Source organism: Pseudorca crassidens, chromosome 12 (genome assembly GCF_039906515.1).
Source record: "Pseudorca crassidens isolate mPseCra1 chromosome 12, mPseCra1.hap1, whole genome shotgun sequence".
Taxonomy (NCBI): domain Eukaryota; kingdom Metazoa; phylum Chordata; class Mammalia; order Artiodactyla; family Delphinidae; genus Pseudorca; species Pseudorca crassidens.
In genome coordinates, this window is record NC_090307.1 from 4,786,273 (window position 1) to 4,812,803 (window position 26,531).

General features: G+C 49.2%; 1 protein-coding gene across 5 annotated transcripts in view; it reads right to left on the bottom strand.

Moving 5' to 3' along the window:
* Positions 1-26,531, bottom strand: part of CNDP1 (carnosine dipeptidase 1) — a 33,947-nt gene that overhangs the window by 5,602 nt on the left and 1,814 nt on the right. For 3 of the 5 annotated variants that reach the window (XM_067698832.1, XM_067698831.1, XM_067698829.1), the window contains exons 1-9: positions 15,258-15,528; positions 13,857-14,006; positions 13,135-13,297; positions 12,357-12,445; positions 8,541-8,741; positions 6,051-6,135; positions 3,930-4,090; positions 2,653-2,817; positions 1,075-1,216 (exon numbers count right to left, since the gene is read on the bottom strand). In XM_067698832.1, the coding sequence (XP_067554933.1) occupies positions 1,075-1,216; positions 2,653-2,817; positions 3,930-4,090; positions 6,051-6,135; positions 8,541-8,741; positions 12,357-12,445; positions 13,135-13,297; positions 13,857-14,006; positions 15,258-15,494 (1,393 nt within the window). In that variant the 5' untranslated portion in view covers positions 15,495-15,528. Of the gene's footprint in view, positions 1-1,074; positions 1,217-2,652; positions 2,818-3,929; positions 4,091-6,050; positions 6,136-8,540; positions 8,742-12,356; positions 12,446-13,134; positions 13,298-13,856; positions 14,007-15,257; positions 15,529-16,554; positions 16,681-26,531 lie in introns of those variants that run through there. The other 2 variants (XM_067698834.1, XM_067698833.1) reach the window with 2 other exon arrangements.

Genomic DNA, 26,531 nt, shown 5'->3' on the forward strand with positions numbered 1-26,531 from the left:
ATTGAGTTTCTCGTGTGTTCTGTAATTTTATACAAGGAGCACATATCCAGGAAGCTTCTTCAGTGCAAAGCTCACATGGCCTGCCTTGGGGCCGTCTGCACCAGCCAGGCAGTCCAGGATGGGCTTGGGAAGAACACGACCACACACAGTAATTAAAGACCCAAACCCATGCCAAGACAGGTCCATGGTTCAAAACTCTCAGGGGAGACTCTGTGTTCACCGAAAACCCAAGCAAGGACGGCCAAGCTTGCACACACACACCCCGTCCAGGGTGAGCGTGGCTCTTGGAGCGAAGCTTTTATGTAGTGGGTCTCGTTGTCTGCTTCATGCTGACCTGAAACCACTAAAACCCACACCTCCTTGTGAGCAGGAAGAACAAGTCCCCGCAGGGCAGCCCATGTCAGCTTGCTCACTGCACTACATTTGAGCTCCTTCTTCATTGTTAATCCCAGATTTCCTTTACTTTCATGCGAGTTCAGCTGTGCCTTTAAAAGGATGTTTTCAAATGTTGGTCATCATTTCCAGGAGTACTGGAGGTTTTCAAGTCCATCATTTTGCCCCAAATTCAAATCTCATGGTGTGAGCTTAAACCCTGGCTTTGCCACTAATAGCTGGGTGCCCTTCAGCAAATTACTGAAATGGTGAAGGGCATTGGTGCTGAAGAACCTAGGGGCAGGTGCTGAAGAACCTAGGGGCAGGACAGGAATAAAGACGCAGACGTAGAGAATGGACATGAGGACACAGGGAGTGAGGGGTAAGGTTAAGCTGGGACGAAGCGAGAGAGTGGCATGGACATATATACACTACCAAACGTAAAACAGATAGCTGGTGGGAAGCAGCCGCATAGCACAGGGAGATCAGCTCGGTGCTTTGTGACCGCCTAGAGGGGTGGGATAGGGAGGGTGGAAGGGAGGGAGACGCAAGAGGGAAGAGATATGGGGACATATGTATATGTATAACTGATTCACTTTGTTATAAAGCAGAAACTAACACACCACTGTAAAGCAATTATACTCCAATAAAGATGTTAAAAAAATTTTTTAAATAAAAAAATAAAAATATCTGAAGTCCAACCTGTTTTGATGGCTCTTTTTGCCGCAAGATACTGATTATCTCTGATATTTGCAACCCACGGGTGTAGTCCTAGCGTCATAGATACAGTCATCTGGTTGGAGCTATTTCTTTTGGAGAATATATAGTCAAGATGCTGCTTCACCTAAAAGGAACATTTTCAGGTGGAAAAGAAAATTTCAAGTTATTCTCTCATACCATGAACATACAGTCGTCTTTCAACAAGAAACTGATGAAATCTCAACCCAACAAATTCAAGTATTTGGGTTTTACCTTAGTTCTTCCGGAGGGATGGCGTGGAGTGAGCAGGGCTCCAGGACTGGGAGCTTCGCCAGTGGGAGGAACGCAAGCTCTCACTCCCCTTCTGTCCCCAGACCCTCCAATCCCAGCTCTGACCCTCCCCATACTCACCAGGGTGTCTGACTGTTAACGTTTGGTTATTATGAATTTTGGTAATTATGAAACACAATACAAGTACAACTTCTCCATCTGACGACTGACCACTCTTTTTGGACTTACCAGTACCTTAATGACTCTTATGGGGAATACCATGCGTTTGGAAATTTCTGAGAAGTGGAAGCAGTTCCAAGCTAAGCTGTGAAGGACCCGTGTCATCAGCGCCCTTCTCTTTCTTGGCTCTGTTCCAGCCACTAGTCAGGAAATCCTCCGAGAACAACTCCATACTCTAAAATAGCCCTTCCAGGGACTTCCCTGGCGCTCCAGCGGTTGGGACTCCGCGCTCTCACTGCCAAGGGCCCAATTTCAATCCCTGGTCGGGGAACTGGGACCCCACAGGCCGCGTGGCGCGGCAAAAAAAAAAAAAAAAAAAATCCTTCCAATATTTGCTTCAACCAATGTTAATGGATGCCTGTCATGTGGCAGGAACTGTTCTGGGTGCCGGGGTCACAGCTGTGAACACGACCAGGACGGTCCTGCCCTCGTGGAATTTATATGTTGTAGACAGAGGGACAAAAAGGGAGGGAGGGAGGAAGGATGGAGAGTATTTTAGGATGTAATCAGCACTGAGAAGACAATGAAAGGGACAGTGGGATAGACGGGGGTGGGATGAGGTGTTTCCTGAGCTTATTTATTCAGAGTCTACTTTCTGTTAAACTTGGGGTAAACTGATGACTGGTGGATAACTGAGACAGGCACTCCCTCCAGATAAGGAACGTTTTCATTAAAATGGCTGCTTTCAGAGTGTAGATTTCAGACATCACAGACAAACTGATGACTGCAGCTTGAGATGTCCCAGCTCAGCCCAGCTGTAGGCAGTTAGCTTCTCCATCTGGGTGTAAAACCAATCTTGCCTTCATAGCTACCATTTAATTTTTTTAAATTTCCCATTACTCCAACTCCAAACGGTTACTTATCTGACTACTATAATTGCGTATAATTGAGCAAAGAGGTTTCTACCGAACAAAAATTTATCAGTTTCTTGACATTTGTTCCAGTCCCTTTTGTATTGGAAAAAAAAAAATGACACTTCTATGTGAACAGCTGAACTGCCCGCTAAACTGTGGTGTGCGGCGCTCAGAAATGGCACTGCCACTGGGCGGGAGAACAACGCACGCTGGTTACCTGCTTCTCCACCACAGACATATTCATGTGAGGGACTAGACGGATTGAAAATTTTCCTATCACTCGGCCAGGGATGACTGTTTTGGCTCCAGGCTCATGAAACGCGCCCTCGATCCCGTGAATAGAAAGAGATGGGTATCTCCACAGGTGCATTAGAAGTTCCTCCTAAAGTAAAATAAAATCATTTTACTATCTAGAGGAGTGTTTAGTTAAAACCCAGTTGAATTATATTGCTTGTATCACCAATTTCTGTACATCTGTGACACCATTCATGACAAGTTAATTAGCACCTTACTTAGATATGTCTGGACTAATAGTACAGGTGGACTTTTCCCTCAGGACCTGAGACCCTCTGCTGCCTTCACCTGCCCTAGCTGCTTCCACTGACAAGGGCCCCTCACCACTCCAGCTCTGAAGTTTGCAGTTAATAGATGGCAAAGGGGCCCTTTCCAAACCTGGGGTTCAATTGTAAATTTCTATCCCCAGTCATTGCCATGATAACTTATATGCTAAATGCATTTTATTTTCCAGAAGGTTTCAAAGAAATCTACAGACATTTGAGCCAGTGGCCACCAGAGAGCTAGTCTGAGGCAAGAGACATACTTCATAAGAGTAAACTCCCCACCTGTATTCGGCATTTTTCCCTCTCCTGGAGTGTCTGCCCAGGAGCCAGCCAGAGCTACCAAACACCACAGCAGGCAAGGGTCTTTTTTGTTTGTTTGTTTTGGGTTTTGTTGTTGTTATTTTAAGGAGGAGGAGAAGTAGAAGGGAAAAGAACAAAATCTGAATTTACCAGTAGCCAATGCTTTGGGCTCTGGGTTTACTTACTACACTCAAAGAGCAACGTAGCAATTTACACATTAGCCCCGTAAAGCTCTTGGTTTTGTCTTTTAAAAAATGAATAATTAGGGGTCTTGGAGCTGAAATGATCTCAGTCTATTCTCAACCTTTAAACAGACAGATAGGAAGCTCAGCTCACTGGCTGAGGGCTGGCGTGAGGTTGAGTCTCATAAGCCAGTCTGGAAACGCACGGCTGTGAAGTGAATCACTGCCCTGTGGTTAGGCGCCTGAGGCTGGTGCCAGATGGACCCCAAGAAAAGGACCAGTTGATCTAGACCACGAGGACCACGAGGTTTCGTGAAGGGAAACCTGCCCCTGATTAGCATGTGCTCTCAGCTCTGAGATGTGCAGAACAGCAGCACATAGCAAACTAGGCACTGGGAAAATACGGGTTTTCATCGTTCCTCTTTCAGGTTACCCGTCAACGTGTGACCTACCTTGGTGTCAAACAGAAATTTCTTAACCTGGCTGCTGTTCCGGTACTCCTCAAGGTCCAGATCGATGGCTTCGTATGTTCTCTTCTCCTCCTCTGTAACAGGAGCCACGTGGTCATAGATTCCAGGGATCAGAATTCGACCAGAAGAGTCCACCAGGCTGCCTATGAGAGACACACAGGAGACAAAGGCGGGTGGAAGCTACAGGTGCGTGGGGTCCTGGCCCTGGAGCAGAGCCTCAGGGACCCTCCTGGGGCTGCAGCGGGCCTGCGACCGGCCCTGTGACCGGCCCTGGGCCCTACAGCAGAGCCACTTGTCAGTAGCTCACGTCCCAGAGGTGACGGTGGGAGAAAGGAGCCGGTCACCAGGAAGACTCAGCCTGCATCAGACCCGTTTTAACGTCCACCTTGTCGACAAAGGGATGGAAACACACGGCTCTGCAATCAGTTACATTTGGAGTGACTTACCTGTGTTACATGCAAGTTCTCAGCTACACTCTTACATCATAAACAAGGTTCCTTTTTTAGTTTTATCTTATCCTGAGTTAAAAAGTAATGTGTTCATTAGAAAAATATTTTAAATATATATGTATGTGAATATATGTACAAACCTGAGAAACTGAAAGTCATCGTTCCTTCTCAACCTCTCTCCCCTACACACACCACAATAATATAATAAATACTCATCTTTAATCAAAAACGTAACAGCCTTGAGGTCTAGTCTACGAGCCACGTCATAACCACAAAAGCTTTCGTAGTGGCGAAGCAGATACACTGCTCTGTTATTTGTGAAAAAGTTTGGGGATTAACAGCAATGAGTGAAAAATCATCAATGAGCATCTATAAAAGAAGCAGATGCTGATGACATGGATGGATGGATGGATGGATGGATAGAGAGATAGATAGGTAGATAGATAGATGGATTTAATTGGACAATGAAGGAGCAGGAAGCTCTAGAATAAAGGTGATACTGAAAACCCAGAGGCAACCTCCCAACAGGTCGCCCCGTGGGCTGGTGGTTCCCTGTGGGCTGGTGGTTCCCTGTTGGAGGCTGCGGAGGCCAAGGGGATTCGGGAGGGCGTGGCCAAGGTAGAACTGTGTCAATATGGAAAAAAGAGAGATTTTTGCTAATTGATTCCCAACGAGGGAGTGCTTTTTGGCAGTTTGCCCAAAAGGGGCACGTTGTAAAATTTGCATAAAGTCGCCCTTGGGACATCACACCTGGCTGTGGGACACAGCTAATCAGCGGACCTGCTGGAAGAAGTCTTAGGATGTACATTTCTGGTTTGTTTATCTGCTTCACCAAATGCTCCATAGCTCATAAGGTAAAAACCATAATGCAACTACCGTTAAAGAACAAATTTTCTTTGTTCTTTAACGGTGAGAAAGGTGAGAAAGATCCAGGTATTGCGAGGTCTGAGGCTTATGTAACCTGAAAACCTCTTTTTTTAAAAAGAACCAAATTATGACTATGAACGTGCGCAGTGTCCCTGCCAGGACTGTGCAAGCGAGGCCCTGGAGATGAAGCCTCCTTCAATTCCGGGATCCACCCGGAGGCTGGGCTGTCCGAATGTAGGCAAGAGCTCCAGGCGAGTCAGGTGGGCAAGCTGGCTCTCTGGAAACACGCGCGCACACACACACACACACACACACACACACACACACACACACACACACACGACTCCCACCTGCATCCACCAGGCCCACCACCTGAGGAGGTCACGGGCAGGGTCAACGAGCAAACTCAGTGGCGTCGCTGAGCCACGTGGGACCACAGCGACTCACAGGAAGAAAACCAAGAGGTGTGGGTAGATTGGGCACCAAGTCTGGATGCTTCTCCAGAAAGGTCTCTGCCACTATCCTCAAGTACAGCCAGATGTGTCGCAACATCCAGTGAAAGGAAAGGGGGTGGATTGAGGAAGGGTTTCAGTCCATGAAGAGAAACAACGTGGACGTAATAAGCCTAAGAAACGTTTAGCCAAGGGGGAAGCTAAGACCATGGTCTTCCTCCGCTCCACCCTTATTCAGGGCTGGCCTGGAAACCAAGGGGGAGACAACTGAGTCAAACAGAACTACGTTAGCAAATTCCCTGATGCTTAAAAAGTGAAACGAAAGAAGACATTACCAAGAAGAGCGACCAGATCCGCCATGGGTTCGTTAAGGATCCCACCAAAGGTCCCCGAGTGGAAATCCTGATCTCTGCACTTCACCTGCAAGACAGGGAACGGGAAGGGAGCTGCTTTTCGCTGTGGCTGCTCAGAGACACCTTTCGCCAGGCGGCAGACCCGCCCCGGGTGGCCCTCAGTGCTCAGGGGTCAGCTGACGTTGTCACCACCATGCTTCTGTCACACGATGTGGAGCATCTGCCCCCCACGTCTTCAGGTCCCACTGAATTCCCCGAAACCAACCTCAGCCCCAGCCTGGCCACCAACAGTGCCGAATCCCGGACCACCAGCCCCTCCTTGGCCTAACGGCTGACGTGCAGCGCAGTTGCCTTGCTCTTGGTTTCACGCCATCTCATGCTCTGCCCTCCTTCCAGAAAATTCTCCAGGAAACTTTCTTCTCCTTGTTCTTGTCCTCCTGCAGGACCATTCTACTTACGTCTCCTCTGATGACTTCTTTTCTGTCTTTTCGCCCCCAGCTTAATCCTTGGATCACTCTACACACAGAGCTTCAAGGCCCACGGGACTTCCTTTACAACCGCCAGACTCTCAGCGCTCCTTCCGTAGGTCTGACCTTTGACCTACTCACAAGACCTAAAGCTTCTAGTCGCTTATGGTACATAACACCTTGGTGTGCTCCCAGCTTCTGAACTTGAGGAGGTCTAGACTGGAACATCTTCTCCTACAATTACTTCCTCCTAGCTTGCTGTTTCCAAAACAAGGAGAGATGCCAGTCCTATAAATCTATCCCCTTAAAATGATGTTGGGGACTTCCCTGGTGGTCCAGTAGTTAAGACTTCGCCTTCCAGGGCAGGGGGTGCAGGTTCGATCCCTGGTCGGGGAGCTAAGATCCCACATGCCTCGCGGCCAAGAAACCAAAACATAAAACAGAAGCAATATTGTAACAAATTCAACAAAGACCTTAAAAATGGCCCCCATCAAAAAGAATCTTAAAAAAAAAAGATCTTGGATTTCTCCCAGGCACATTATGTCCAATCGGTTCCCAAGTTCTAATGAGTTTGGGGTTTTTAATTCTCTTTGACCCATTGTCTCTCCCCTTTCCTGCCCGGCTGGCCCTTCTCTGCCTCTGTCGCCATCTTTAAAGCCCTGCCAGGTGAATCTTCCATTTAGTCACTGTAGCTTAGGACCTGTATCTCATCAAGCAGGGATGCTAACAAAGCACTTTGGGGTCGCAGGGCCCCACCTCTGAAATCTTTCGCCGCCTTATCCCACCTCTGCTCACAGCTTCCCTCCTCCTGGCCCCCTCGTCACGAGCCTGCCCTCCCCCGTTCTGGGCCACAGCAAGACGTCCAGTCCCTCGACCCATCCAAGACCTCCCCACCTCTCGTCCTCCTGTCCTTCTTTTCTCCCCATTCAACCTGAATGCCCCTGTGCATCCCTTCAGCCTCTCCGTGGGCGACGTCTTGACTGACTTCGTCTCCTCCATCACACCATCGGGCACAGCCTAAGCCCTGGATCAACCCTACCCACTGGGGTATCTCCACCACCGGCTCCTGAGCACAGCTGCAAACGATATCCCACTGCTCGGACAGGGGACTAAACACCCTCACCTGCCCGCCAGCCACTTCTTCCTGCCCACCTGTTCCCCACAGAGACTACTTCCAGCACGTCTCTGCAGAGAAACTTCCTTCTGACTCAGCAGTAGAAAGAGGCCAATGACGGCGAGATGTTCCACGGCCTGCACAGCTCGGACCCCACCCTGCTTCTGCAGCTGCCCCGGACCCCGGCGGGAGAGCAGAAGCCCTTCCCGGCTCAGGGTCGCACCCGCCCTCTGGCTCTCATACACCACCACCCCCACCACCACCCCACCCCCGCTTTGCGGTTTCCAGCTGCTCTATGAGGGAGGACTTTCTGATTCTAAATTGCAGGCTCCATCACAGCTTGTCTGCATTAATAGAAAAGGAGCAGGAAGCAGACTACGTGTCAGGGCGGAACTCGAGGTCGCTTTCAGTGATCACAGCAAGGCTGGGAGGATTACTGTGCTCACTTCAGAGGTAAGGAAACAGGCTCAGACTTAAGGTGCGCTCAAGGCCGTTCGTCGGATGAGCCAGACCTCGGGTGCCGGCCTTGTCAGTGCTGGCACCCCTTCTCTTTCTGTCCAAGACGTGGTGGGCAGAGCAGGTAACGGCCACTCACAGCATCCCCAGAACCCGATCAGGCGGTCAGTCTCCTTACCCCAGTGCCCCCGTGCCTGCCTCCAAGTTTCACAGCTGGAGTTCCTAAAACGTGGTGCGTCACAAACCCCTCTCAATCTTCTCTCCAGAAAAACGTACACAGCACATGCGTTCACGGCTGGGGGGGCTTCATGAACTCCCCCAGTCCCAGGACCCCGGATCCCCCGGGGCCATGCCCCCGGCTCGGGGTCTACTCCCTGTCCTCCCCGCCGGGACCCCAGCACAGATCCACCTCCAGGCGGCTGCCGTTGGCAATACCTCCACTATGAAGTAGCTGTTCCCTCGCGTCCCCCACGTGAGCGCGGGCGTCCTCCGGCTGACCCACAGGTTGTCTGAAATCACGATGTAGTCTACGCTTGAGAAGAACCCGGCCTTCTCCTTCTGGACAAGTTCCTCCAGGGCAAGAGAACCAGCCTCCTCCATCCCCTCGATGACAAATTTGACGTTCACGGGCAGATCCTGAATTAACAGTGGAGCAAACCACGCTGTCAAAAAAACTGGACACCTTGCCCTTTCACCTTTTAAAATCCAGGATTTGTTTGCATGTAACTTAAACAGACTGAATTATTATATACATTCCCAAAAGCTCTGTTTATAACGAAGGGGTTTTAACTCAGGTTGTGACGGAGAATTCAAGGTAATGGCCAGTGAGCCATCAACCTAAGACTGATGACAGAGGATCTGGACAGGGCATCCCTAAAGAAAAGGCTGCGTCCACCGTATGGGGTTCCGCTCGGCCCCTGCAGAGAAGCCCGTTCCTCTTTCTCCCCAGAAGGAATTTTTCCAGAAAGGTTACTCAATTACAAATCTCTTTTCTGTCCTCATAATTCTGAGCATGATAAATGAGAACTCTTTGAAAGGTTGTCTAATGTTTAAGCCTCAGGATAATTTTCATTTCAAGTATCTGTTATCTTTCAGCTACGAGTTCAATCTGCCTTTTAACTTATTCAAAGGCTTTGATCTTGCAGCAAAATGGACCTTGAGTTTTCCCCTAATATTAGGACATGGAATAGCGCCTTTAAAATTTTTACAATGTGACTTTCCCCCATTTGGTTTTGATCTTTTTATATCTGTATAATTTATAACTTCATATCTTTGAGAGCCGTGTGGAGAAGAGGGGTCGATGGCTTTTCCTAGAGCAGAAGGCACGTGCAGGGCGGGGGTGAACAGTTATTCTATGCAGAGGAGGCAATGCAAACACACTCATTAGCTCTAATAAGTGGGATCGCCTGGCCCCAGATTAACAAAGGCAGGATGAGTGGAGGATTATGTATTAGGAAATGTGACCTTCGGTCATTCAGCTGCTTAAGGGCATTTGGGGATAACAAGTTTTTCAATGCATTCCTTGAATACATTTCTATGTGTCTTAGGAAGTTAAGCTAAAGTTCTGAAATCTTAATATTTGAAAGCTCCTTATTAACATTTAACTAGAAAACAATTCCCAAGAAGTAGCTGGAAAGCCTAAGAATTTTCTGGCAAAATGTGCTTAATAAAATACAAGTCAATAGCTATTAAGTGTTGGAGGAGGACGTGGGGCTGGCAGCCCAGCCTGGGCTTTGGTCTCTGCTCTGTCCCTTGACACCCAGGGACCCGGGACCAGTCATTTCACCTCTCGGCAGCCCACTTCTCTGTTAATACTTGCTCTGCCTCTTGGTAAGACAATCCAGTGAGGTGATGTACATTTAAGTGCTCTGTAAGCAAGACAGAAAGAGGGGATGGAGGGCAGAAGGGAAGGAGGAAAGAAGAGACCAGAGCTCATAAAGGGCCTAGTACTCGCAGGCTCCAGGGAACCTTTCCATATTCACTGAATCCAGGCAACAAGCCTGGAGACAGATATGCGCATTCCTAGATCGTGGATGAGGGGAGTGAGGCTCAGGGAGATTAACTGACTTTTCTAAGGGCAGAGTGGGGATTGCTTGTTTTGTTTGCGATTATACGTTTCAGAGTTGAAATTTAAAAAGCAAAGCAGGGGCTTCCCTGGTGGCGCAGTGGTTGAGAGTCCGCCTGCCGATGCAGGGGACACGGGTTCGTGCCCCGGTCCGGGAAGGTCCCACGTGCCGCGGAGTGGCTGGGCCCGTGAGCCATGGCCGCTGAGCCTGTGCGTCCGGAGCCTGTGCCCCGCAGCGGGAGAGGCCACAACAGTGAGAGGCCCGCGTACCGCAAAAACAAACAAACCAAAAGCAAAGCAGATTTTGACCTTTATATAGGACCTGTCTTATAAATATTGCTTTCCTCTTCTTAAGAAAGAAGGACAGAAAACGAGAGAGAGGGGTGGGATGTGGGGAGGGAGGGAAGGAGGGGGAGAGAGAGAGAGGAAGGAAGGGAGGAAGGGAGGAAGGGAGGGAGGGAGGGAGGGAGGAAGAAAGAAAAGAGAGAGAGAGAGAGAGAGAGAGAAACCAAGGGCTTACTTAGGGGAGTGCCATGAACAAGAGGACAACCTTGCAGTGGTCAGCAGGGCCCAGGCAGAAAAGCGTCCTGATTCACTAAGCCTGTCTTCCTCAGTGAGATGAAGCAGTCAAGTGAGAGCAGTGAAACCCTCTCTTCTGCTTATGTCTCAGGAGACAACAGACTCATGAGAGAGAAGCCCCTGGAGTCTGATGAAATCACCTCCGAGAAAGAAAAAAACGCAACGTCAGGACCTGCTCAATGGACAGGATTTGGGAGAAGCAGCATCAAGGACCTGAACCTCGGGCAGCAGCTGGGCAGCTCCACTTGTCTTGTGGACAAGTGGACGGTGCCCGGAGGTGGACCCACGCCAGTCCTCACCAGACAGGCACATCCTCCCAGCCCGACCTCGCAGCCCTCTGTCTCGGAAGGAGTGTGCTGCTCCCAGAGCCTCTTTGGGGACGGGGTAGGGATGGTTGGCGGGGGTTTGCCCTGTGACTGCCGACACGTCCCTTTCTGTCCATGAACCCAACAAATGGGCCCCACTTCCTCTTAAATTCCCAGTGTTCCAAAGTGCTTAATTCAATTCAGCCACACAAGTAAGATGAGGGAAAGGTAGCAAGGCTGCACATTTTTAAGGTGACCCCACAAACTCCTTCTGCACCCCCAGGTTACAGAGCCCATACTCTGTGGAGCCCAGACTGGAACAGGCTGGGTCTCATACCTGGGCCTGGTCTCCCTGGCACAGGCTCAAGCTCACCGACTAGCAGGGCCATTTCTGCATGAAAGGGATGGAATCACACCATCAAATCCACCCAGTGTTAGAGGGCCGGCGCCCATATCAACACCCTCACTTTTACAGAACAGAATCTGAAGCCCAGAGAGGTTAAGTCTCCCACCCATGGCCACACAGCTAGATTGGATCCTGTTTGGAGTGTAAGCGTTCTCATTACCAGAAGAGAAAAGAGCAGTGCGAGATGAAACCATCCTCGTGAGCACAGCAAACGACAGTTTTAGTTGGTGGTCTGAGAGAGTAGCCCTCCCCTCAAAGCTGCACCCCACCATAACCCCTCCTTGGACGGATTGAAACCACTTCCCACAAGAATGGAAAGAACTCAGGGATTCAGACAGAACGTCACACCCCAGAGATCGCTATCCTGCTAATTTGCAAAGCAGCTAATATATTTCTTAAAGTGTATGTCTGTCTCTATTAACAAAACCATACTTTGTGATAAGAAGGACGGGTTGCAGATAAAAAAGATAAGCTGAATAAGTTGAAGATAAAAAAAGACAAGTCCCAGCAGATGGTGATGTAGCCACAGGCTCATCATGTTTTTTGCTGTGTCACGTTGTTGCATGTCAACAGCACGGGATCAAGGTATCACCCTGCCCCAGACCAGCTGGGTGGCTTTGAGTACGTTCCCTTCCTCTCCCAAGCCTCTCTCTCTTTATCTGTAAAATGCGTGTGATTGTAACACATTCCTCTGCAGATTGCTGGAAGAGTAAAGGACATCATGCAGCTCAGAGCCAGCTGCCTCCATCACCATCATCGCCATCATCACCATCATCACCATTACCATCATCACCACCATCACCATAATCACCATCACCATCATCATCACCGTCATCATCACATCACCGTCATCATCGCCATCATCGCCCTTGCTCCCAAGCACAGCCGGCACCTACCTCGTCCAGGGCTCTGAATGTGCTCACAGCGTTGATCCACGCTAAAACAGGGCCTTTGTTGTCTGTCGTTCCTCGGCCATACAGTTTTCCTTTGAAAATGGGGGAAGAATTTTCAGAAAAGCATGGACACCTCTGCCAGTTTAGTGAGCCAAAACCAAAGGTAGCTTTACAGGTAATTGTTTTAATGGTGCTTTCTATTTTTCTAGGCAGAAGTCTTGCTCTGAAATCACAAAGTATTGTTTCTTATGTACAAATAGTATGCTAGCCAGCAAACGTAAGCTAATCTGAAATATACAGATCCCTTTGGCCTTACTAGTAATTAGCCATCTTGTCCAGGTTCATTGAAGAAGACCCGCGGGTGTTGCAGAATGTCACGTAATACAGCCTCTCACTCTGAGATTTTACAATTAGCAGGACAATGAAAAAGGGTGTATGTGTCTCTCCATTAACCTTTCTTTTTCTTGTCTTTATAAAACGTAATTACATTTGGTGTTTTTAAAAAAGAAAATATGTGACCTACACAACTATTTTCCCTGAAACCCAAGAACTCTCCTAATGGGGACTTGATCTGCCCAGAGGCGCAAAGGTTCATGGTTGCTTTCACAACTGAAAGAAAATCAGCCTCGTTGGACCAACCGGTGGACCACGAGATCAGCGTTCTCTGCACTCCTAACAATGACAGGTAAGGCCTGGAGCCCGGGGCAGTCACATCTCGAATTCTTAAGCCCTACGAGCAGTCCCTCACCCACAGAACAGCCCAGCACGAGGTGTCACTGACCGTCCACCTCCGTCAGTGTGTGAGGGTCCGTGACCCACCCATCCTCCCGTCTGGCAGGCTGCACGTCCAAGTGGCCGTAGAAGCACACGGTGGGCTTCTTGGGATCATTCCCCAGTGCGGCCAGGATGATGGGAGGTATCGGGAGGCTCTGACCATCAGGCAGCTGCAGACGGAAAATGGATAACTGTTTTGAAAAAAAAGCCATTTGGTTCTTCCAGAAAATTCAAAGACATGGATGGCGTTAGGAGTCTGTTACTAGCTCCAATCAGGTGGACACAGTCCCGTTAACAGACTATTCAGACTCGTCAGTGCTAAAGCAGGCGACACTGGGAGGGTAGATTAAAGACCCATCCACTCCTGAGGGGCAGTAATAAGCCTTGATTCTGATGAGGGATTGGGTCCTTTGAGAAAGAGGCATTTGAACTTTAGGGAAAGAGCCATCTGGGAGAAATGTGAAGCACGTGAAGGACATGAACAGCACAAGTGGGGGGCCTTCACGCACCCCCTCCACCTTCCCCCCGTCCCCCCCGGTCCCGACAGGACGAGAGGCCGATGCTACAGCCTCCTGTGGGCTGAGGTGGAGATCTTCGCCCTTACTGGGAATCGCGGTGCTGCTTCTGCTGAGCATGAGGGCGAGCAAACCCCCATCCTGCCACCACGAAGGGAAGCCTGGCTGATGCCCAGGGAAGTGGCCGCTTGGAGGCGGGAGGGGATGACAGCACCTGCTGAAAACCTGCGTCCACCAAGTCCACGTGGGCTCCCAGGTTCCGGAGCCGGTCTGCAGCCAGGTCCGTCATTCTGAGCAGCTCTCGTCGGAGGCGCAGCACGGGCTGGACCGAGTCACTCTCGACCGCCACCCACTCCTTCAGCGTCTGGGAGGAAAGGTGACAGGCGGTCAGCACGCGGGTCATCCGCACCCACTCTTGGGGGCGCACCTCGCCGGGTCCCCAGCGCCCTCATCTGACCTGGAGACCGAGCTGGCAGACGACAGCTGGAGGCGTGACCAGGAGCCCAGAAGCCAGCGACGGCTGGTCAATGCAGGACGGGACGGTTGGTGGAAGGCCGCCTCTGAAGCCTGGCCTGGGCCCCTCAGCGCCACCAGGCTCATACAGAAGGCGCAGGTCCCCGCCCCCCTTGTGGTCTCTAGGAATTGAGAGCAGCCGCCCCGCGAGGGCTCGGCTTCCCACAAACGTCCCTGTAGGTCACTCTGATCCACCCCACGGTGGCCTCAGCTAGGCTGCAGGACCCCCTGTGACCATCCCGTGCATTTCAGCTCTGAGGTCCCCCCGCTGCACCTGCAGGATCCGGGAGGGGGTGTAACCCCGGGTTTGAACTCAGGGCTGGGCAGGCAGACAACCCGAGTTCCTGGTCCTGGTTCTGCCCACTACAGGTGGGTGGCTTCAAGGACATTTCTGAAGCTCTGGAATTAGCCTCAGCTTCCTCCACTGCAGGAGGGGCGTGAGGCTCCCTCGCTGCGGATTATGGTGGAGGTAATGCTGTGAGACAGTAACACACACACACTTTGGTCTCTCTCCCCGGTTCCCGGCCAGCGCTCCTAAGACTTTTACAATTTCCTAAGCGATGAGGTACTAGGAGCATCTCTTGTTCTAACATTTGGTCTTCGACGCCGGGTCCTGACAGAGCTCCTAACGCCCTTGGGATTTCCCGGGTGAAAAGGAGCGTGCTTTTGTCCTAGTGAGGAACTTTGGAGGCTTCTGGGCGTGTGGGCCGGTCACCAGAAAGACCGAGCCGTGATCAGACGCTCAGAACTTCCAGCCCCAGCTCCCCACCTTGGGGGAAGGACGACGGGCTGGAGATGGAGCTAAGAATCGGTGATGCCTACGTGACGAGGCCTCCATAAACATCCCCGAGGCTCGGGGTTCAGAGAACTTCCGGGCTGGGAAGGGATGCCCTGCAACCCACAGGACAGAAGCTCCCGCCCCGGGCAAACGTGTAGAAGCGTGTCACTGAGTTCTGCGAGCTGTTCCAGCAAACGATGAGCCTGAGGAGGGGTCACCAGAGGCCCTGATCTGTAGCCGAGTCAGGCAGAAGTGTGGGCAACCTGGGGGCCCACCACCAGCTACTGGCGTCTGAGGTCGGCATCGGGGTAGGGGTGACACTACCTCCAGGAAGACAGTGTCAGAGGTGAGCCACGTCGCAGGACACCGGGGGGGCACACAGAGAACTGGAGACTTGCTTGTTGTGCAGAAAACCCACACTCTGGGGACAGAAGAGGAAACATGTCTTTCTTGGTGAGGACGGAGTGAGAACGTATACACGGGAGACCCAGGCCGAAGCCTCGCCCCGTGGGAGCTCCGTAACCACTGCTGATTCTCAATGTTAGGAACAATCCTTCCCATTCCAGGGTCCGTACTTGAGCCGCTTACACTGGGACAGCCGCAGTGTTTATTAAAAACCATACATGTGATTTTGGACTCTACTTCCTAACTTATTTTAGTTTGATTTCTATCCTGGTTGTAGCACTTCTATTTTTATTGTGAAGAAATGTATTTGATCTGAAGGAATATTGTGTTTTACATTTTTAAACTGGAATTTGTAGGGCAGATGCTGCCAAGTTAGCACTAAACTTAATGGACTGGGAGGCTATGAGGGCGCTGCACAGAGCAGCGCTGGGCTGAGAGGCCCACATTGGCGCATGCTCCCAGCGCATGCCTTTTCTCTCCCCGCTGTGAATTCCAGCCTGCACTGCGAACCCCAGTCGGGTTTCAACATCCCAACAGGCACTTACATCAAGTTAACACGCCCACACGAGGAAGGATTCCATGAAGGTCAAGCTTAGGCACTGCAGCCTGTACACTGAGCCTTGTACTTTAGTATGAATCATGGGGGATTCGCGTCTGTTTGCACAGTAATATTCCAGACATGGGTTGGTTGACCCAATAAATGTACACTGAACACACATCGTGTGCCAGACACAGTGTCGGGGGCTCGGGGTCCAGGGTCCAGGGCGGCCTCAGGGAGTTCCCAGGTGGTGGAGGTGGGCCAGGCATGCCAGGGGCACAGGAGAGCCAGCATGAGAGGGACGTGCCAGGTGGTGACAGAACGGGGAGGATGCATTTCAGCTAGTTTTGCAGGTGGAGAGGGTCTCTGAAGGGGAGGATGGGCCACCTGATGACGGTCCAGAGTAAAGGTGAGCTCAACAGAGCTTGCTGATCATTGCTAAACAGACATTCCTAGATCAAATGTGCTGGGAATGCCCTTTTTGGAAGGAATGGCCGGAAGGGATCTCTTACCTGAATCTAACCAACATTTAAATTCTAAGTCAATGAGGAGTCACAGGCATTTTAAATGGAGTTGTCAAGCAAAAAAAAAAAAAAATCCACATCTCCCAGCAAATAACCATTCTCCCAGATTCCCAAAGGGCATATCCAAGCATTTTGCACGTGCGGTGTCTCTCACCTGTACAAATTCATCCTGATGGAGATCGATGTATTGGAAGACCTTCTCTAGCAGCCCAGTGGGCGGGGAGGATGGTGAGAACATGCCTCCGTCCAGCAGCAACAGGAAAGCAAGGAGAGATGATGCCTGTGAGCATGTGACGGGGGCATATTTTAAAATAAGGACCAGGTTTTGGACTTTCCACCTTTCAAATACTTCAAGAAAGTTAATGTTATCCAACACAGCTGATTCCAGTCTTCTGAACTAAAATAACACAAGGTAGTAGAATGGGAAATATATTTTTTGCTATATCTTCACCCAAACCCTTCATTTGCAATGCTAAAGAATTTTAATAAGATAGAAAACAAGTTAACAAGCTTGTATTTAAGCAATGCTGTTGTTCGTTTTTTTTCCTATGACACAATTTTCCTATGGGTTCACTTCCTATAAAGCTAAGTCAGCTCCCTACATCCCAGGTGTTAAGGGCGATATTTATAAGAGAGAAAAACGTGAGATAATTAAAAACAAAACCAAAAAAAACAGCAACAAGGCTTCTTTGTGTGATTAACCACTTTATGAAATACTAGAAAAGTAAGGACTGAATAAAATCCTGTGCAGTGCTGTAGGGTTTCTTTCCATCAGCTCCTGAGGTTAGAATACCTTGAGAAGAAACTTACAAGCCACGCTGTGATAAATAACATCGCAGGACTGGCGATCATGTGGACACTGTTGGCCACAGTCTCTGCCTGGTAGCCCCCGGTCCGTGGCTTTCTCTTCTTTCCCTCCCACCAATCTGGCCTCTCTGCTTCCATCCCTGACGGGTCCCTTCCTTCCTCTGCCCAAGACCCCATTTCCTCCCTCCCCCCCCCCCCCGTGACCCCTTCCTAGTCTCCTCTGGACTCCCACAGCAGGCTCCAGGCTGGGTGCAGAGCAGAAAAACTGTGTCCAGAAAAGCGTAGGACTTCCAGGTTGCAGACTAAACTAATTATCTTCTTCCAAACCAACTCTTCCTTCTGGATTGGCTCTGTTCATTTCTGATATAGACTTTAGTTTTTAGAGACATCTTAGGTTCAGGCTGCTTCTTCCCTTGGCCTCCAGTTGCAGGCACCAACAGAGCCAAGGGAGGACTTGGGTCTAGAATAAAGAACTACTGCAACTCAATAAGAAAAGACAAATTAACCCAATTAAAAACGGGCAAAAGATTTGAATAGACATTTCTCCAAGGAAAACATACGTATGGCCAACAAGCACATGAAGAGATGCTCAACATCGTTAGCACCAGGGAAACGCAAATCTAACCGCGACGTGACCACAGTTCACACCGCTCAGGATGGTTAAAATCAAACTGCCAGATGACAGCAAGAGCTGGCGAGGACAGGGAGGGACTGGAACCCTCGTGCACTATTGCTGGGGATGTAAAATGGTGTGGCTGCCTTGGAGACAGCCTGGCAGCTCCTCAGACGATTAAGCGCAGCGTATCTTACAGCCCAGAAATCCCACTCCTAGGTGTGTGCCCAAGAGAAATGAAAACATACGTCCACACAACAACTTGTGATTGTATGTTTACAGCAGCATTATTTGTAATAGCCAAAGCTGGAGACAATCCAAATGACCAGTAATGAACGACTGAATGAACAAAATGTGGTACAGACACACAATGGAATATGACTCAGCCATAAAAAGAAATGAAGTATTGACACGTGCTACAGTACGAAAGAACCTGAACACCTTCTGTTAAGTGAAAGAACCAGAAACGAAAGACTACACGTTGGATCAGTCCAATTATGTGAAGTGTCCAGGATAGGTAAATCCTAAGAGACAAAAGTAGATTGGTGGTTGCCTAGGGCTGGGAGGATTGGGGGGAAATGGGGCATGACTGCTGATGAGTTGGGGATTCATTTTCAGTGATGAGAATGTTCTAAATTTGATTGTGGCAGTCGTGCAATTATGAACGTACTAAAACCCACTGAATTGCAATGCACACTGTGAGTGGGTGGATTGTAAGGAAAATGAATTGTATTGCAATACAGTTGTTATAAAAATAATAAATGTAAGCATTCAACAATATAAATATATTACTGAGTATGAGAAATGTCTATAAAGGAAGCTAAGGCGGGGGTAAAATCAGGGTGAAAGCGAGCCATGCTCCTCCGTGAGTGGACGAAGCACTTGGTCCAGCAGATGGCGCCAGTGAGCTGTTCAGCATCTGCCCCGTCCTCCTCCGCGGCTCCCAATTCACCTTCTGAGGGCAGCTAAGTCCCGTGGGCAGAGCCTAGAGCCAGGGGCTGTGAGGACCCAGGAGGAAAAGGCCCCTGCAGACCCACAGTGGCAGGACGATGAGGTTCGTGCAAATGGAGGAGGAAATTTTTTGCAGCCGATCCATCTAAATTAATATTTGAAATGTTATTTTTATTTTTCATTCATTCAATTTGCATTAAAAAATTATTTGGGGGCTTCCCTGGTGGCACAGTGGTTAGGAATCTGCCTGCCAATGCAGAGGACATGGGTTCAAGCCCTGGTCCAGGAAGATCCCACATGCTGAGGAGCAACTAAGCCCGTACGCCACAACTACTGAGCCTGCGCTCTAGAGCCCGCGAGCCACAACTACTGAGCCCGTGTGCCGCAACTACTGAAGCCCGCGTGCCTAGCGCCCGTGCTCTGCAACAAGAGAAGCCACCACAATGAGAAGCCCACACACCACAACGAAGAGTGGCCCCTGCTCACCGCAACTAGAGAAAGCCCACGTGCAGCAACGAAGACCCAATGCGGTCAAAATAAATATAATTAATTTAAAAAATTACTTGGTGCTCCTCTCCAATGAAATATGAAAGGAAAACTTGAAGAGGAAAAGGAAGCCAAAGGAAAAGGAGAGGAAGGAAAAACCTTGATTGTGAGGACCGAGAGTCCTTCCTGAGGACTGAGTTTCCATCAGGCTTGTTCCTGGAGCTGCGGTCCTGCCCACAGGGCCTGCACCACCACACCCCTCGCCCCCAGAGCCGTCCCCCGTCCGTCTCCCCTCTCCACTCGCCGTCAGGCCCGCAGAGACCAGCCGTGGGCACTCATCCTGCTCTTAGGATCCCGGGTGGGGCCCCTGGGCATCCTTTGGTCTCCTCCCGGGTCTCTTGTGTTCCTAATCGTTCTGTTTCTTTTCTTGGGTTATAGTCATGTTTGACCTGAACGAATCACCCAACAAAACCCTGGGGACTTAGAAAGGGTATTCCTGGCCTTGGCCTTCGCAGGAAGGAGCAGTCGCTGGAAAAGGCAAGGTGAGGGTGAGGGTCAGGGAGCAGAGACGGAAGCCCATGTCTCAGTGTCCTCCTGGGGGGCCAGTGGCCCAGCCTGGGCTGCAGGGCCTCGCAGAGGAAACTCCTTTGCTCCAGAGGCTCCTGTTAATTCCAGCTGGTTGTTCTCAGACTGGGAACCGAAGTTCCACGTGCCCTTGTGCTGAGTACTTACATTTAAATGTAAGGACCTCCTGACTTCTCAAAGTCAGGCCACACCTCTGCGGTGTAACCATCCCCCACCCCGTCCTTCCCCTAATCCAAAGAGCTTCACTTCCTCAAAGCCTCGCCTCCCACTGGACGCAGGCCTCAGTGGTCACTCTGCTCTCTCCCAGCCCCAGCCAACAACTGGAGACAGTTAGGTGAGCCGTGTACCTAGCTGACAGTGGCCTTGAGATCCCATGGGCCGCCTCAACCAATGACACTTCTCTATCTCCTGCCACAAAAACAGCAGGCATCTCAGAAGGAGCCTGGGGTGGTTGTTAGTTTCTGATGTTGAACAGAATAAAGAATAGAAAATGAAAGCGCTCTCACCCCACACAGCCTGGGCCAAGGGTACAGACAATGGCCCATCAGCCAAACCCTTTTCCGCCCGTAAGAAGCTTTAGTGCCAGCGTCAACCTGGATGCCAAGAATTCTGCTTACCAAGTCCTTTAGAGTTCGGCGTGACCTTTACAGAGGTCGCTCTGCCGGTGTCTGCTCTGATGAATTTTATAACACAGGCAAATGCTTTGTTAGCCTCGTTTATCTCAGCACGAGAGGATTAAAAACAAAAATTCCAAACCGAAACACAGGCCTTTCTGGCTTGTGTTCATTCCCTTGCCGGCTCTGAACTGAGCCCAGCGGCTCCTGCTGAGGTTAACCAGTCCTGTAGGCTGGTGAGGGCGTGGCTCTCAGAGGGCAGCCTGGACTCACGCCAGGGCCAAGGAGGCAGTTTCAAGGAGCGGAACGCCCCAGAACGTCCCAAGAACTGCAGCGTGTCCACCATCCTCTCGTGGGGTCTGCCGGGCGAGTCTGACCCCAGAGAGGAGAGGTCAGTGGCCGAGCCTCACTCCCAGACCCAGAGGTGACCCGCACGCCGCACAGGCGGCTGGGACGCCAGCACAGGCTCGGCAGGGCCGCGGAGGGCAGAGGTCACCAGAAGCGGGCACGGAGGAGGCCCCAGGCGCCAGCCTGGGGCGCACGTGGAGCTGAGAACAGGCTCTGGCCCTCTCGATGGCCGACGGCCCGCTGCAGGCAGGGGACACAGGCTCTGAAACAGGCACAAAGCACCACCACGTGCCGCCAGGAAGGGCCCGAGGTCAGTTCCCACAGCGGCCGGCCCTTTGAGGCCCGGGGCTCTAGAATGCTCCATCCGGGGCGGCAGGCGGCCAGTCCAAAGACCCGGCTCCTGACGCCGGGGGCGTGCGTGTTTCTCCACCGCCTGTGGTCTTTGCCAGTGGGGAGCCGGCCGCCTGCACAGGCCGCGGGGACCAGGAAGCTGGCCTGCCAGTGAGCGAGGCCACCTCTTCCGGTCTGGCCAGGGACCTGGGCCTCTCCTGACATCAGCCTGAGGGACCGCCGGGGCTCACTGCCTCTGGAGCCTCTGTCTTCTGGAAACACGGGCAGCACAGAGACAAATAGGTGGAGCAGAGGAGGGACTGAACTCGCCAGAGACCCCTCTGCTGTTTCTCCCGCAGACAGGCAGCCACGCCCACCGAGTCGGGGCAGAGGGTCTGAAACGGTGAGAGCGCTGTCACCACTTAGAGCTGGACGGGGAACTCTTCAGAGGCGAGCCTGTGGCTCTGATCCCGCCCCTGGAACCCAGGGCTCCCGCTCCGAGAGGGGAGGGTGTCCATCCCGAGCGTCAGTGGTGCGGGGCCTGGCCTGGAGCCCAAACCTGGGGTGAACCTGAGATCTTCAGAGCTCCTGGCTGAGGCTAGGCTACACCACAGCCGCCCCCTTTTCCTTCTTCTAAATCTCTTTTGAGGGATTTTTGCATAAGAGTGCTAACAGAATAAATCTAAAATACCTGTAGGAGTGACTGAATGATCTCAGGGCACAAGAGGTGAACTCGGGGCGTTCCAGCGGCAGAATGAGGGAGTAGGGGAACGGGACGGCGGGGCTGAGGTCAGTGGGACCCGAGAGGCAGGGAGACCCAGACTTAGAGCCGCAGGAGGGTGACCAGGGAGGAGCAGAGGCGCCTCAGCGGGGCGGGAGAGGAGGACAGGGTTCTGGCAGGACTGGTCCAAACGGAGCTGTCACCAGAGAACACGTCTGCTTTTTACCTAGATACTCCTTTAAATCTTATCTTCTAAAGCTGAAGTTCACAGCACAAACTTGTTTTGATTTCAAAACATGGGGCTTTATGACCTTCACCACTGGGAAGCAAGGTCCCAGCGATAAAGGGAAGGAAGAATTCCAGGCTTGGCCTCCTCCTGAATCAGTGCCACGGCTACTGTGCAGTTGGGGACAAAAGTTCAACATGTGAAAAGTCAAGAACGAGGGCCATTTCAAGGACAGGGCAGGAACTTTTCAATCCCTGTGTACTATGCTCCTGTAGCTGCCAGAACCAAGTGCCACGGGGCTGGGTGGCTTAGGGCAACAGGAGTTCAAAGGCTCACAGTTCTGGAGTTAGAACTCAAGGTGTCAGCAGGGCCACACCCCCTCTGAAGGCTCCAGGGGAGGGTCCTTCCTGCTCTTCCCTGGGGGGGGGGGGGGCGTGGCTGGCAATGCTCCAGTTCCTTGGCTCGTAGCCGCATCCCTGCCACCTGTGCCCGTCTCCTAGGTGTATCCCTGCCTCTTCTAAGAAGGACTAGGCAGTGGCTTTGGGGACCACCCCAGACAGTAGGACCTGATTTTAACTAATTACATCTGCAAAGGTCCTCCTTCCAAGCAAGGTCACATTCTGAGGTTCCACGAGGACATGGATTTGCGGCCACTATCTGACCCAGTACACTCTGTTAGTCTCTTGTCACTAATATTCTCTTATTTGCTTTCTTAATAATTATCATCTGACTCACTTGAATATAAGCCGCATGACAACTGGGACTTGGTCTTCCTATGTCCCTGGTCCCCGAGAGCCTAAGCTGTGCCTGTCACAGAACAAGACCAGGTCCAGCCAGTATTTACTGAATAATTACATGCATAGTCCTGAAGGACACCAAGAGTAGTTGATTTTCACTAATGTAACTAGTTCTACTTCAACGCCGTGTAGAAAATGCAGAATCTGTCTAATAAAACTATTCCAGCTGTAAACCTGAATAACGGAAAAAGTGAAGGTCAAATTTGGGCAGACTTTTCCCTCCTGGCAGTCCCCCCAAAACCCCCATGTGGACCTCTGTTCACTGATCTGCCTGCCGGGAGTCCTTTTGGTCCTCTCCAGCCTCCCAGCTCTTTATCAGCAAAGCCATGCCAGCTGCTCCAGGCTCACAGGGAACCCCTCTGCATCCCACGGAGTCCACAGCCTGCACCTCACAATTCACAGCATCCTCGCCAACTGCCGCCCCCCTTCCTCCCTGAGTGATTGCAGCCTTGCTCTTGTCCCTTGACGTCCTCAACTTCACTGTGATGGGTCTGACTGACATATTTACACATTTTGCTCAATCATCACTGTCTGTTTTCAAACTGAACACTCATTTCTGTCTTTTTTTATTCTGTAAAATGCTTAGTAATTCTCTAATATCACTGTTACCTGAAAACTGGGTTCACCTCTTGGTGGGTGTCGAGCCAAAAGACACAACCAAGACAAAGAGTGGGAGAAGGAAGGATTTATCACTTGCAGTGAGTAAGGAGAACATCAGGGATATTTCCCAAAGCAGTGTCCCTCCAAACAGCAAATTGGGAACGTTTTAAGCTAAGGGAATACGCATATTCATGAAGGGGCTTCAGCATAGAATTGGGGCAAAGGTCACCAGAGTCCAAGTTTTAGTTGACTGAGGTCACAAGGGTCAGAAAAGGTCAACATTATCACCCCTGAGGTTCCAGTTGGTCTCGGGGTGGAGGCTTCAGGCTAATCTTTATCACTGAACAGAACTGGGAGTCTTTACAACTGATTTATTATCTTCACTCTTTCTACTTCTCTTGCTGATGACAGTCATTTGTTCCCACCTCCCTTTGTTCCCTTAAGATCATTAATTACAGAGACCTGTTCAAGGGCAAGCGTGGTGGCCAGGCTTAGATCCCAAAATGGCTTCGGCTAAAATGGCTTCTCTTCTGTCAAAAAGCTGCATCTGGTTCTTTTCCTCCAGGGACCCCCTACCCTAGGTGCTCACTTCTCAACCATTTCCTTTATTCTCTTTCCTAGGACTGCTACTACGGCTGGAGTCTGTCAATCTCTCATATGTCCTCCAGCTCTCTTCTCTTTTCTGTCTTTTTTTCCTTTTATCTCTGTGTTCCACTTCCTGGGTGAATTCCTCAGTCCTGCCGTCCGGCTCATTCATTCTCTCTTTGGCTGAGGCCAGCTGGCATTAATGTCCTCTACTGAGTTACTGCAGTGACTAGTTTCCTTTTTCAGGGTTGCTGATTGGTTGTGTTTCCATCTGTTCTTGACTCATATGTGCCCACTTGTTTTATAATTTCTTAGTCTATCATTTATCTCTTGAAGATTTTAAATGTACTTTGTATCCATTCTAAAGCATGTTCTACTGTTTGCATTTCAGTGGCAGTAAATCCACTTCCCAGTTAATTCTGTGGGTTATCTTTCTCACTGTTAGTGTTTGCTCACCTACTACAGAATGTTGTATGTGACAAACAGTTCACCATTGTCTACCTCCTAGTTTTCGCTAGATGTTAATTACTAAGGGTTAAGAATTCTAGTCTTATATGTAAGTGAAACTACTAGAAATAAAAAGGGTAAAGAAAAAATCTCTATATACAAAGTAGGCAAGGATGTAAGATATGATTTTGGTAAAAAAAAAAAAGTATAAGGTATGAAGATGTGTTTTTGTTAAGGGAAAAATTTTGTCCTAGTTTAGAGGTTATTTAATGGTTGTTTCATTTTTTTTAAGGAGAATAAAGGACAAAAAAATAAATAGTTATAAAAAATTGGAGAAGAGAGAGAAAAAAAGTCTTACGTTGTGTGGTCAAGCTGGCTAAAGTTAAATGAATTTATGATAAGATTTTTGTTTTTTAAAAAAGGATTTTTAGTATCAACAGTGTGCCTATGCAAAACTGGAATTCAACTTTCTTACTCTGTTAAAAGGACAAGGTTTTCTTGGATTATTGCAAAAGATTTTTCTTTACCTGTTGAATAATCTGCCTAGAAAACAAAGATTCTGCACTTATCAAATAATTTCCTGTATTTCATGTTGTTTTAATCAGCTCTTTGATTACTCAAGAAAACTGAGTCTTCTCAATATTAAAAGAACTAAAGTCTTTTTATAACTATGCAAATTTCCGAACATGCCTTTGAAATCTTTTAAGTCACTTTAGTTAGAGATAACTTTAAAAAAAAGAGATAACTAAGTATTGTTTCACGGTGACTTGTGATCACGTTGAATCAAGTGTCTTAAACCTGTTGACATATTTGAGAACCTCTCAAAGTCAAATTTTAAATGAAGTCTTTTTGACCTAGAACCAACTTTGGGATTTTTCCAGAGGGCCCCCATAAAATATCAAAGATTTGTTCTCTCTCCTTATAAAAATAGTGATATGAAACTAATTAGGCTTATTTGATATGTTAAGTTACATGAGAAGCATTGTCAAATAAAAGTGATGTTTAACTTAGGTTATATTTGTATGGATATATGTTACTAATATAAGTATTTCAAAATTGCGTAAAAATTCCTGGAAATTTGTCAGTGTCCTTACTGTCCATATAATCATCGTAATTCCAATTGTTATCTTAAAACGTTGTATGCCTTAGAAATAATCAAATTTCCTTGTCCACTGAGTCATTTTTTTAAATGAACTCTCACCATATCTTTAACCATGGCTATTTAAAGTCTTTTGTCATTCACAAAGAGTTATAGCTTTATTCTGATCATTCTCTGAAAACATTTATAATCAGTTACAGGCAAGAAGCACCATGATGACATCACTTGAATTAATTTTGAGACCATGCCACTGGACTGAGCAAGGATTTCCAGAACTAACGGAAAAGCTGATGGATTCATAAAACTTCTAACCCAAGATTTAGCAAAACAAAAATCATTATATGGGACTGAATGAACTGATGAGAATTACTGCAATTTTTATGACTTTTTGTTTGAAATATTGCTAGTTCTTTACTGTTTTGTTTCCAGGTTTAAGGAAAACTTTTTTTCTCTTAAGCTATCTGTAACTTATAGTAATCTGATAAATTGTATCTTTGTAAACAGAATTGAAACATTTATGTGTTTCTCCCTCATACCTCCAGTACTTATAAACTCTAAGTACTCTGATTTTCATGACACTGTAGTTCATATATATATATATATATACACACACACACACATACATACATACATATATATGTGCAAATGCGTAAGTTAAATAAGAATCTTTTCTCTGTATAACAGGACTAAATTGAAAACATTGGTTTATTACCAGGGTCTTGGCTGGGATGCCATATTTGAGAATGACAGGCATAGAATCAGATGTGAACAGAAGTTTTAAGGAACTAAAGTTGACTTTACTGAGCCAATAAAGCCTCCTGAAAAGACAGCCTGGTGCCTCTGTTACAGAGTTCCTACTCTTACAGGTGAGTAAGAAAGGTCACTTTCTGGCAGACCCAGGAATCTTTAGGTAAACTGGAGG